At 35.1% G+C, this 14,341-nt stretch overlaps 1 protein-coding gene and 1 pseudogene across 1 annotated transcript; one reads left to right on the top strand and one right to left on the bottom strand.

Moving 5' to 3' along the window:
* Positions 1 to 3,685: 3,685 nt before the first annotated feature.
* On the bottom strand, positions 3,686 to 6,780 carry LOC108344601 (zinc finger CCCH domain-containing protein 63-like; annotated as a pseudogene).
* Positions 6,781 to 11,091: 4,311 nt separating this feature from the next.
* Positions 11,092 to 14,027, top strand: LOC108345105 (laccase-4). The gene is made up of 6 exons (XM_017583677.2): positions 11,092 to 11,255; positions 11,588 to 11,739; positions 11,833 to 12,077; positions 12,276 to 12,404; positions 12,515 to 13,438; positions 13,559 to 14,027. The coding sequence occupies exons 1-6, from the start codon at positions 11,160 to 11,162 to the stop codon at positions 13,687 to 13,689; spliced, it is 1,677 nt and encodes a 558-aa protein (XP_017439166.1). The 5' UTR covers positions 11,092 to 11,159; the 3' UTR covers positions 13,690 to 14,027.
* The last annotated feature ends 314 nt before the right edge of the window (positions 14,028 to 14,341 follow it).

Genomic DNA, 14,341 nt, shown 5'->3' with positions numbered 1-14,341 from the left:
TAACAGGTACTTTTATTTTTGTAGTAGAATGGAAATAATAACAAATTCGAACTATTCGAACTTTATTTTTGTGGTGGAATGGAAATAACAACCTTAATCAATGTTCAACTTATGAAAATTCAAATAATGACAGTAAGATTCGTCAATTATGTAGTGGTTGGATGACGTGTAATTCAAATATGGTCATTATCGCACTTAGATCTTGTGAAGATGAAGGCGCACACATAATTGAGAGAGGGAGAAATGGTTGCTATTCAGAGCGAAGAACCAAGGTTGACGTTTGAGTGACGCCAACGTACATTTACACGTTCTATATGCTATTCTTTATGTTAAAAAGCTACTGATACATTTATTAATTGATGTGTTTACTACAATGTCTCGGTACTCTATATATAAAGTACCATGGTAGACAAAAAACTCTCCCAAGCATTAAAGTTGGGTTCACACACAAAACAATATTAAACTTAATCCATTTCAACACTTTCCCTCAAGTTGGAGCATATATATCATATGCACCAAGCTTGGAACATATAAATTGAATCTTAGGCCTTCTTAATGACTTAGTCAGAATATCTGCAAGTTGTTTATTAGAACTAAAAAACTCTAATGAGATCCTTGGACAATAGCTTTCTTTGACGAAATGACAATCAATTTCTATATGTTTTCTTCTCTCGTAAAAAACTGGATTGGAGGAAATGTGAAGAGCTTCTTGATTATCACAATACAACTTCATAAGCTTATTTTCACAGAATTTTAATTCTTGAAGGAATTGTTTGATCCACATAAGTTCACATGTAGCTAGGGCCATAGATCAATATTCTGCTTCTATACTAGATCGAGCAACAATACTCTGTTTCTTGCTTTTCCAAGATACAAGGTTCCCTCCAAGGAGTATACAATATTCAGTGGTAGATCTTCGATCATTTGGACAATCAGCCCAATCTACATCACAATATCCTTCTACCTTAGTGCTTCCCTTTTTCTTATAAAACAGTCCATGTCTTGAATTCCCTTTTACATATCTGAGGATGCGTATCACGACATTCCAATGATCAATGTGTGGTTTTTGCATAAGTTGGCTCATAACTCCCACCGGATAAGAAAGATCAGGTTTTGTTATGGTAAGATAGATTAGTTTTCCAACCAACATTTTGTATCTTTCTAGGTTTGGCCAATTTTCTTAAGTATGAGCATTGCAGACGCCCACTTCGACCACCACAACCTCCTCAGTTACTCCTACCTCCTCCTTTCCCTATGGCACTATCATTGCTAAAGTCTCAATACCATCACCTGAATTTCCATCTTTTACCAACGTAGGTACCCGAAGGAATCGAGTAACTAAACTATCCATTGACTGGATTTGATCACCTGCTAAAATTTGATCACGTACATGATCAAAATCTGAGTGTAAACTTCTCAGAATTAGGACAATGTAATATTTGTCAAGCCTTTTCTGATGCTTTCTAATGAATCAGCTATAAAGAAGGTCTTTAACTCCTTTACTGCAACTCGAGTTTTTGCTATATTGGAAACCATATCGTGATTGACTTATTTGAGAGAAAATACTCTTTCGGTTGCGTCAAAAAGGCGTTGTATATCATTTGCAAAAATATCTTTTGCCCTTTTCCAAAAAGAAGAACACGTCTTGTAGGGTCTCAGAATATCTAGAACTTTTTGCTCAACTGATTGCCAAAACATATCACATAACTGAAAATCCAGTTTCTGCCATTGGGTTTTCTCTTCATCTGGGACCAGAAATACATCTTGTTCAAGGTGATTATGGTGTCCTTGACCAAGAAACCATAATTCCACAGTAAAAGACCATGACAAATAATTTTTCCAATTTAGTTTTGCAGATGTAATGATAGGAGTGACAGATAAAAGGACTTAATTCCAGTAAAGGAGGCCATTCCAAATATGAGAAGTAAAAAAAAGGCTTAGGGTTCAAAAATAGAAACAAATAAATTGAGGGAGAAAAGCCTAGGTATGAGCCACAACCACTGAAACACAGAACCAGGGGCCAAAACACACTCAGGGAGCAATGGCGAGACGATTGGTAGTGGCGTGGTGGCGCTCTAACATCGGGAAGGCGGCGTGTGAGGAATACGCATGCGGAGGGGGAGACCACCAGGATTGGGTCGCGCTTCTCAAGGCTAACCTAACCATTGACTTCACTAGGAAAGACGATAGTTGACGGTTGCGGCTACAACGACAGTAGAGACGATGGCAGCTACAACAGCAATAGCGACAATGGCGATGACTATGGTTATGACTGCAACAGTGATGACGACAACGATGGTTGTGACTGTGACACACTAGGTCTAGCTCTTGATACCATGTTAAAAAACCAATGATACATTTCTTAGTTGATGTGTTTATTACAATGTTTTGGTACTCTATAATAGAGTACCATGGTAGGCAAAATATAATCCCAACCATTAAAGTTGGGTTCACACACACACAAAAAAATATTATACTTAATACATTTCAACAATTGCACTAGCTTGTAGTAGTGCAATATGATATGCTTCACTAACTCTCTCCAAATTGTGATTTCAACACCTATAAACACATGTTTTCAAGAAAGATACAAAACCCAAGTGTATGATTCAAAATAGATATAACACATGATGAAATCATTCAAATAATGCAATGATGCATACAATAGCGTAAACTAAGGTACATATGCAAAGCAATTTATTCACACATCCAAATCTTTCAAGCTTAGACCTTTTCTTGTCTTGTGAAGCAAAGAAAATTCAACTAAAATATAATGATAATGCAAACATAATGATGAATATTTTTAAATAGAAATCTATCGTCTTATCTCAAATCCAATTCATATAATGATATCCCAAAAAACACACACATTTCACATTGTTTTTGGAACAATGATTAACTTGTTGGGTCTTTGAGTGCAATTGATTAATTGAGGCAAAACACAAGACATTAAGGTAGATAATCTTTGTAACTTTATTTTCTCTTAGGTTTCTAACCTATAAGATGCTTACCTACCAACTAAGCATGAATATTCAACTCAAATGCTTTGCGTTTGCCATACCTGGTCTCAAAAGAGTGTCTATTTCCTCATTAACACATAGTCTCAAAAGGGTGTCAATTTACTCAAATGCTTTGCGTTTGCCATACTTTTGCACTTGGCACACTTGGTCTCAAATGAGTGTCACTTTCCCTAGTAACATATAGTCTCAAAGGGGTGTCAATTTTTTTTTCTTTTTTCTTTTTATAATTGACAACCAATTCTCCAGTAACCAAATGCAATAGGTGTCACAATAAAAACATAACAGAAAACATTTCATATTATATTTAAGTATATTAACGAAAAAACCATCTTCCTTAATTGTCATAATGTCAAGACTACATGTGTAAAGTGTAACGTTTCCCAACAAGTAATCATGATCACGAAACATATATCAACAATGTGCTAAAAAAATATCAATGAACAAACTTGGAACCTAGAGTTAAGATGATGAATTTCCAATTAAAGATTTAAGATGATGAATTTCCAATACATGTGTCCTGAAAAAACAATATTTAATGTACATACTATGTAAATGCAATAATGATGTAAGATGTATAAAAAGATGACATGCATAAGAATAAAGGACACAATGTACTACTTTGTTAACAAAAGATAAATTCATGTATGAAGAATATAGAAAGCATCTTAATTGGATGCCACCTTAGGTAACTCATTCCATTTCCATATCTTCAACAAACCAGTCTCATCTCTGGTGAAGAAGAGTCCTCCATCAACGCTTAACTCAAATGATGTAATGTCTTTCTTAGTAAATAAACGACTCCTCTGAAAATTTATATAGGAAAAGGACATGGTTAAGATATGTAGTAATATTCAACACAACAATATATAGTAGTATAAAAAATATATAATTCAAGTTAAATAAGATGGTAATTCGTACATGCAAACTAAATTATTTGTACAAAAGAAAACAATACTAGCTTGCTATTTGCATCATGCATCCCAAAAAGTGATATAATACCTATATAATAACAATATGAATTTTGTGAATTAACCAGCTTCTTTAAGACTATTGTTAAATTGTTTCTAAGAAAAATACAACCAAATGATTAATTATCTTACACTTTACTATTTATGTGTAATGTCCATAACAAATTAGTTTCCACTTATATGCTTGTCCAAATTTTAATTGTGTCATTGATGAACTTGACAAAAACTAATCTCCCAACAAATAAGGGATGTGACTACACCAATATACTCATTGAGTGTCATTATACATTGTAATGTATCCATGTCCTAGACTTGAAGAAAACAAGGTAACAAGATTTGGGTAGTGAATGATAATTGAATTGAGTACTTTGTAATTCAAGAAAATTTGACATGATATAAGAAAAAAAAAGTAATATTTCGATATCAACTCAAGATAGACATACCTTTATACTTTGGTCCATGGATCCCGAGTACAACATCTTATGTCCAATAGTTAGGCAAATCATAGATTTAGTATGGTTGATTAATGAGTCAACCAATTCAAAAGGAGACTTAGCTTCAGAGCTTTCTCTCCATGCATTAATGACATCGTCCTAAAGTTTTTAATAATTACATAACATAAGTTAATGGACACAAGAAAATATTTTTAAAAAACAAGAATTCTTAACCCAATCAAAGAAAATAAAAATGGTAGTGTAAGCAACTATGACGAAAGAATAGTTAAGGAAAAGGTATAAGATATTTAGATAATTCAAAAAATCTTAATTTAATGAAGCATAAAACTCATTTAGTTAACTAATTGAATTTAAAAAAAATGAAATTTTAACATATATAACATTTAAACTCTATATGGATTATTACCTTTGCCCTAAAAAAAAGGATGTTGTTTCCAACAATCATGTGAAGGATCCATCCTTTGGGTTCATAAAAAATGAACTTTAAATTGGTCTTGGTATTCAAAGCCTTTATCACAAAGACATCTATGTAATAAATTTGCTTATACTACTCATATAAGTAGAACATTACTATACATTAAAATAAAACAAGGATAAAAAAGTGTTTACCTTGATAGCATTCTTCAAACGGATAATTTCAACTTTTTAGCGGGTAGCGAACCCGATCCGTTAACAAGCGGGTATTAAAATACCCGTTATCCCTAGATACCTATTACTCGCGGGTACCAACTATCCACAACGGTTTAATCTGCGAATACTTGGGGGCACGAGTTTTTTTGCCATCCCTACCCATATCCGAACGATTCCATCAATGCTTCTAGAATAAAGTTTGTTGGTTTCAGCTAGAAGTGTAATTCCAGTTATAACCTAATGTTAAAAACTGTAGTCATACCAATTTGATTGAATTATTATTCTAAATATACATTATTAAAAATATATTTTGTAATACTAATTATTGATTTTAGGGTGAATACCTTTTTGATTTGGTGAAGTTATGTTAACAAGGAAAATCTATCACCATGACACCATGAATGCAAATTGATGCATTTTTCAGTATACACACATGTTGTTGGTCCAATATTTGTATATAGTTAGAGATATTTTGTTGGACACCTTTACAATATTTGTTTGATCTTCTCTGTTCCCACATTTTTGAACCAAAGTTTTGTTGGAGCTATCCTTAGAGATAATCTTATAGGATGAATGACATTTTTTTCCATAAATTTTGCTTTTGACATTGATACCAAGATAAGAAGTATGTGGTAATGTTGTTTTTGCATGTCTGAATTTGCACTAATTTTTGTTACATCTCCCAGCTTACCAGTAAATACAAGTTTTTCCACTACTATCATTATTTATCCTAGTAGACTTTGTATCCATACACTAGTAAAAAAAAGCTTTTTAACGCGCTATATATGCCTCGGTTCTACTGAAACCGAAGCGTATAAAAGTGCGGTGGCATTTCAATAATTATTGAGTGATTATAAGCATCGGTTCATATATAACCGAGGCATATAGATGCTATTGCCTCGAGTAGAAGGCCAACCGAGGCATATTCACACCTCGGTTTGGGGTTTAGGCACCAGTTTTAAATATAGCCGAGGTAGTATCCTTAGGTTAAAAACCAAACTTCGCCTCTCGCACCTCGCACTCTCGCACTCTCGCGATTCTCACCCTCTGCCTCACGATTTCTCCTTTCCCCCAAACTCCACTCTCCCCCAAACTCCAGCACCAGGCCGCCGCCACCACCAGCCATCGCCGCAAGCACCGCCGTTCAACCACGCCGTTGGCCACCATGCGCAAACCCGCAAGCCGCCACCACGCGCAAACCCGCAAGCCGCCACCGCAGCGTCTTCGTTCTCGTCCAAACTCCATGGACGCCGCGACCACCATCTTCATCTTTTCCGCCATGAGCACATCCATGGCCGTCAACCGGAGAACGCGCAACCATTCCAAGTCGCGCGCAACCATCACCTGCAAAGAGGGAAACTCAAACAGATCCAGAAACAGAAACCCCTCTTCTCCACCGTCGCGCCTGCCACCGCGTTTCAACCTTCTTCCATCACCATCACCGGACCTGCAACTCTGCAACAAAAACCCTTAATCATGCCACCGTCACCAGAATCCCTAAAGCATGCCGCCCCTGTGTGCGATTAGGGTTGATGCAGTTCGCGTTGCTTCCGGAGGCGCGATTTCTGAATTGGATCCCTACGTGATGGTTATATGGTGTTAAATCTGGTTTCTGCAGATCTGATTGTGGTTGCAGGTGGAGGAACGATTTTGATTTAGGGTTTCCCGTTCAGTGTTCGCACATGGAGGCTCACATCCCGTCGCCATGGTCTTCCCGTTTCCAATCTCTACTTATTCTGCAGATTTTTCTAGAAGAGGCTTTATTGGTGTTCTGCAGATTTTTCTAGACTACTTGGATGATAAAAAAATGGGAAAGATCAAATTTTGAAACCTATGAAGGTTCGATCACCAGCTGTTTGTTCAAAGGACTCAAAGAATTTCATGTCTCCAACCATTTCTGCTTCTTGCAAGATCAATAAGTCTCCCCCGGAAGAGAACCCTACCTGAGTGAAACGATGAGGATACCGTATGACCACTGAAAGAACTGATACTGATACTGCCTCGGTTCATTTAACCGAGTTGAATCCTAGATACCGGTTCGGGTAAAGAGAACCGAGGTGTATACTTTTTATCCCGCCTAAGTACGCCTCGGTTTGAAAACCGATGTTGATGACTGAAAATAACCGGTGCCTATTCATTAATCTGTACTAGTGATAATACTGTACAAAAACAAACATTACAATTAGCATATGGCTAGGAAGTTGTCAATCAAATTGGGTGGCAACAAATTGAACCACGCCAAAGCTTCCCCTTTTAGGGAAATGGAGAAAGTTCTACACTACACTAGGTCGATCATAGTGTAGAAAGAAATTTGGTTGACGAATATCCTCAAATGGTTGTTTGGATCAGTTGATTCATCATACTTTTCGAAGGTCGAGGGGATTGAAGGCATGAGAGTCTCCATGATGATTGATGTAAAAGGCAGAATACCAGTTGTGTTGACTGTCTACATGGAAAAGTTCTCTTTACTAGCTCCCGTGTTGCCTTCATGTGTTGTCTTTCATGGGTCTTCTCTATGCTTGGTTGGACCAGACTAATGCTGTTGTTATTGGCTAATGTGTGAAGCACTGACTGCCAAGCGCTTTGCTCTTGGCGTATAGCGACATTTTTGACCTTGAGGACCGTCAATTCCTTTTCATATCTTCATTTCATTTCTTGCATCTGCCTCTACATGTTTCTGATAATCTCTACCTGACTAGGGTGATCCTCTAACTCTTATGCCACGACGTTGCTCGTCATATTCCTTGTAGTCATCATAGGGTTTGTTGGTTGTTGAATACTCGATCCTACAGTGGGCCTCAAAATATTTCGGGGTGTAGGGTCAAGTTCAATGGTCCAACGTCAAGTAAGTTGTCCAAGGGTCCAAAAGTTGTCTTTAAATCCAAGTCCTCTCGTAACTGCTCATCCAAACCATTCAGAGGGTACTTGTAGAAGACACTTTAATGTCAAAGTCAACTTAATGTTTAGTAGTTCAAGTATTAATGATGCAGTAAACGCATATCACCTCCTCCTTACCTCAAACCTATATTTATAAATTTTAAGGTGAACTTCTGATTAACAATGACCTAATTACGATCCAATTGGGACACTTTACTTCTAAGTTGGTCAACATTAAGGTTAATTGTCTTGATTACTAACCGATTAATTTGATTCTTTGACCGTTCGTTCCTAATGGTGATCATCTGGTATGTGACTGACCAAACAATTATATAGTACATTATATTATATATTTTTCGAAATAAATTGTTGTATATTTGAAATACATAACATCATGCAGATAATTGTGTATATGATTCAAATTTAAGGTATCAAACCTCTAATTACACCACCATGAGAGTGATCCAAACACTATTGGTAAACATGCATTATGATTATGATTGAGAGGGATAGAAGAATTTATCTACATGATTGTTTTAGGTGAGTACATCAAACATTATGTGATACATTACAATACAATTATTTTATTTTTGAAAAGAAAAATAAAATAAAGCCTTACGTGTATAAACCTAACCAACTATAAATTTATGTTATGTCAACAATTGTACCACAAAGTACATACTTCTTATTTGTAAATAGTTTCATACACCATCACATTCACTCATTTAAATTTAATCAGACAAACACAGATAATACCACGTTTGCATGTCTATATCAACATTCATTTATTATAAAAGAAAAAAAATAATCATAACAAAATTATGTCACTCTGTAATTTGTGATGCTTTGAAGTATCGACTACAAAGAAATTATTTAACAGAAGCATTTCTGAAGGGATGCAAGGTAACCAAAGTCAAGGTTTTTTTTTTGTTCTAGTAGTTGTTTGCTGTTAAAATGCTGAAAGGTTAAAATAATATTATTAAATTGACTAATATTTGTTAGGCTTAAAATGCTTAGATATTACTTCGTCTGTTTTGAATTTAGTGGAAATAAAAAACAGGTGAAAGACGGCAGGAGTTAGAAAAATGTGTACAATTTGAATTAATTATTAAATTGATGAATGTGATGATAAGAGTTGTTTAATGAGATGAACTGCTACCAACTCCTCCAATATCTGATTTTCAAGAAAACAAACTTGTAATTTTGATCTGAAATATTAATCTTCCACTGTCAGCAATTTCTGAAAACCATTCTTCACCAATATTCTTTTTGTTGGGCTACCATTAATACTTATGTCACCCTCACCCACTACCACACCCCCTTAAAGGTTAAAATGCTAAATCCATAGAAAAATCACCAATAGTATAATTAATAACATTTGTTCAACTCTTTGCTTTTGGTAATGTTAAAAAGCTACATGCTTATCGAATCACAAACTGCCATGTTATTATTTCATTAATTTTTATCATAATTACCTTAAAAATTATGTCCATAATTGTGATGAGATTACGGTAAAAAATATTGTATACTATCCATACTTAATCATTATTAACACTATTAATGAATATCAAACAATAAATATTAAAGAAAAATTATGTTATTAGAGATTTTATGTTAGACCCACATTAGACTAATTTGCACTTATGTAAGTGAAAATAATCTTATATTCCAATTCAATTTTGTGAGAATGAATTAGGTTAAATTTTCTATCATTTTAACAAAACATTATTGAAATCCATCATGTTATTACATCAATCTCACACTAAGTTATTACCATCTTACATGTGAGACTAGTAAAATGTAAAATTCATTTTATAAATTAATTTTTGGTGATTGAGTTAAATTAAAAAGTTTATTTGTTAAAATAATACCTGAAACTTGATGTATTCATTTAACATCTTTGATGTCCGTCTAAAATATTTCAACGCAAAGTGAAAGGAATTAAAGCTTGATTCAAATAAAAGTGGTTTGGCAAGTGTGCCTAATGCGAATTGATTTGAGTTGGCAAAAATATTTCAAACATATAAACTTTTAAGTTATTAAAAACAATTTATGAGTCACAGTTTCAATTTTTTACGATAATTCTTTTCTTACCATGATGTCAAGTTCCTCACCAATCTATGGAAGAATCTGTTAGAAACTTCATTTTTAATATATTTTTACTATTAATATAATATTTTATTAAAATTAAATCATATTCAAGTAGCAGTAGAACTCACCAGAAAGTGTATATTAGTCTTTTCTTGAAGAATTTCTATTTTTAATTTTCCCTCACTTTACTCTTTAACATTCTCTTTTTTTTTTTTATAAACTAATTATCACTATACAAATATTTTTCGCCTGTCTATATAGTTCTCTACACATATTATTCTATTAGATCTTTGGATCAAGAATTTTGCCCATAAAAATTAACTTTTCAATAAATTTATTTAAACAAAGTTTTAATTATAATGAATTGTGGCAGTAATTAATTATATTAACATAATTATAATTAATCATACCCTAAACCCATTCAAAATTCACGTTTTCCATTTGGCAGAGAGCGAATAATTAATTACAAGTTAATAATTTGCATTTCCGTACATGAATGACTTTATTTTCAAGAAGTGGAAGCTCTATGTCAGAAATTTAGTTTGTAACAACCAAACCAAAAACTCGAATAACAGATACTAATTAAAAGCAACAGTTTTCATAGTTAAAGATTTCATAATTTGTTGTGGTGTATCTGTCATCTCCTTGACTTCATAAGATGAAGCCGTGTATCCATTCCACCAATTGCCATGTTAGCTGAGAATCGTTGTACTTCACCCAATATGGTTAGACCAAACCCAGTATCTGATGTGACCACCTAGTCCATCACAAACAAATAAACATAATAAAAAAAACATCACCCAGAAAACTCAACTTTCTTAGCTTCAAAAGTTGTCTTAGTTGATGGATAACTTGCTACTTTATGTGATATACAAGAAAAATAATACAACTTTCTGCCCATCTTCTTTTTGTCTTCTGCTCTATATAATATTTTACTAATTCTGCTTATTCCGTCTTCAACCAACTGATTAAAAGGACATGACATCAGAGATCTATACCTCTTTATAAGCATGCCCCCTCTTACTTGCTTTGCATTGTGCATTCCACAAAGACAGCTACCTAGTCATAAAACAAAAAGCTACCATCTTCTGTGGAGGCAGAGAGACTTCAAGCTGTTCATGGCCATCATCATGTGGATCAGAATCATTCTTCTGTTAGCGGCTTGCATGCTTCCTCTTTCAGTGGAAGCCATGGTTCGCCACTACAAGTTCAACGTAGGTGAATTGCATATAGCATTTCACTCTCATTTTAGTTATCATCATATAACTTTCTTTTTTCCATCATTTCATGTAAAAAGTGTTTACTATACTGTATTTTAGTATAGAGGTCTTAACTTTTTACATCAACTAAACCTATATCTTTTTATAAATCGTTATAAATGATATGCATGCTTATGTGTATATATGTATAGCCATGCATATCTTTGGTAGAGACATATATATTGTTGAGCAATGCAAGGCACTCAAGTTTGGTGGATGTCTGAGACATGCAGTTACACTTTATTATGTTTGTTGATCAAACCTTAACTGGTTTATGTTATGGACAGGTGGTGGTGAAGAATGTCACAAGATTGTGTTCAACCAAGCCAATAGTAACAGTAAATGGGAAGTTTCCAGGGCCCACTATCTATGCTAGGGAAGATGATACTGTTTTGGTGAAGGTGGTTAACCATGTGAAGTACAATGTTAGCATCCACTGGTGGGTGTGCTAGAATTAGTATATACTCTAAAGTCAAACTTTGACTCTTTTTTTTTTTTTTTACTAATTTGATGGTGAATTAAAATTGAACAGGCATGGGGTGAGACAATTGAGGACGGGCTGGGCCGATGGGCCTGCATACATAACCCAATGCCCAATTCAACCGGGTCAGGTGTTTGTGTACAACTTCACCCTCACAGGGCAGAGAGGGACACTTTGGTGGCATGCACATATCCTGTGGCTTAGGTCAACTTTGCATGGTGCATTGGTCATTTTGCCCAAGCTTGGAGTTCCTTACCCTTTTCCCAAACCCAATGCAGAGAAAGTTATCCTATTGAGTCAGTTTCCCTGCATTTTCCTCTATAATTTTCATACTGTTTCATTGAATCAGAGAAAAGAAATAAGATTTTGCTAAACTGTTAAGATATTCAAAACAGATTAGAGAAAAGAATACATTAATAACACATTTTAACATAAGCTTTTGTCTTATATGGAATTAATAAATCTCAGTTTTTGAAAAATTTAATTTTGTTCAGGTGAATGGTGGAATTCAGATACAGAGGCCATAATAAAGGAAGCATTGAAATCTGGGTTGGCCCCAAATGTGTCTGATGCTCACACCATTAATGGTCATCCAGGATCTGTTCAACAGTGTGCCTCTCAAGGTGAAACTTACTATAAGATGGAAATGATTTCATTCACAGATACTGTCTATTTCCTTTTGACAATTACAGAAATGGCAAAGACTGAATATATTGTAACTTCCACCATGCAGGAGGGTACAAACTTCAAGTTCATGCTGGAAACACCTACTTGCTAAGAATAATCAACGCTGCACTGAATGAAGAGTTGTTCTTTAAAATTGCAGGTCACGAACTCACTGTTGTTGAGGTTGATGCTGTCTACACAAAACCTTTGAAAACCAACACCATAGTTATTGCACCTGGTCAAACCACAAATGTGCTTCTGAAAGCCAACCGTGCCACAGGCAAATACTTAGTAGCAGCCACTCCCTTCATGGACTCTCCTATTGCAGTGGACAATGTGACTGCCACTGCAACATTGCACTACGCAGGCTCACTCAGTTCCACCATCACAACCCTCACTTCCTTACCTCCCAAAAATGCCACCCCAGTTGCTACCACCTTCACTGACTCACTCAGAAGCCTAAACTCCAAAACCTACCCTGCTAGAGTCCCTATAAAGGTTGACCATTCCCTGTTCTTCACTGTCAGCCTTGGAGTCAACCCTTGTCCCACTTGTGTCAACGGTAGTAGGGTGGTTGCAGCCATCAACAATGTCACCTTTGTGATGCCAAAAGTCTCTCTCCTCCAAGCACATTTCTTCAACATAAGTGGAGTTTTCACTGATGATTTTCCCAGAAAGCCTACAGTGGTTTATGACTTCACAGGAACACAACAACCTGCAAATTTGAGGACCAACAGAGGGACAAGGGTCTACAGACTTCCCTACAACTCCACTGTTCAGTTAGTGTTGCAAGATACTGGAATGATTACGCCTGAGAACCATCCTATTCATCTCCATGGATTCAACTTCTTCGTGGTTGGTAGAGGACAAGGGAATTTCAACCCCAAAAGGGACACCAAAAAGTTTAATCTTGTTGATCCTGTGGAGAGAAACACAGTTGGTGTTCCATCTGGGGGGTGGACTGCTATTAGATTCAGGGCTGATAATCCAGGTGAAGTGCTCAATTTTTAACTGTTTGATAAAACTATGAGGCTTCAATGTTCATAGAAAGATTGAAGATTTTGCATTGCTTGTCACATTTTTTCTCACATGTTTTTCTTTGTTTGGTTAGGTGTCTGGTTTATGCACTGCCATTTGGAAATTCACACTACATGGGGACTAAAGATGGCATTTGTGGTGGACAATGGTGAAGGACCAAATGAGTCATTGCTACCACCTCCAAGTGATCTTCCCAAATGTTGAGAAGAGGACAAATGTACAATCTTTGCTTAAGGAGGAAGAGAGGGAAACATGTAAAGAAATATACTTTCCAAATGTACTCAACCATCAAAGCTAATAACAAGATTTTCATGAAGCTAATGAAAAGAACAAGTTGAAAATAGGAAAATAAGACCAATTAACATGTCTTCAGTTTCTGTGTTTTTTCCCTGTAATTTTTTCATTTTTTTTTTTGCATTATTTGTATTTTTCATCTCCTTCTTCTTGAAAAATAACTTGGGTTTTATATAATTATATATACAGCATGAATCTAAATTTAAAGGATTTCATAAAGCCTTGCCTGATGTGTTTGCATCAACAGTTCTGTTAAGTTGTTTATTGGTTCTGCAAAGCTTCAGCACTGGTTCTGCAAAGCTTCAGCACTGGTTATGCAATGTAGTTGAAGAGAATGAAATTTGTTTTTTCACTGTTAAGATCAAAATTATGTTTCCAAGGGAAAAATCTTCAAATAAATACTTCTTTTCATGTTCAAATGGATTAAGATAAACTTGAATTATTGTTAATTTTGTATTGGTATACTCTTCGCCCATATATGTGATTTTCCTCACCCCTTTTCTAGAACTTTAGCTGTTTGTGTTTCATTAATGGGAAAATTATGTTGAGAATCTATTTTATC

This window comes from Vigna angularis, chromosome 7, assembly GCF_016808095.1.
Source record: "Vigna angularis cultivar LongXiaoDou No.4 chromosome 7, ASM1680809v1, whole genome shotgun sequence".
In the NCBI taxonomy this organism is placed as follows: Eukaryota; Viridiplantae; Streptophyta; class Magnoliopsida; order Fabales; family Fabaceae; genus Vigna; species Vigna angularis.
Note: the sequence above shows the minus strand (reverse complement) of the source record. Positions and strands in the feature narration are given on the sequence as shown.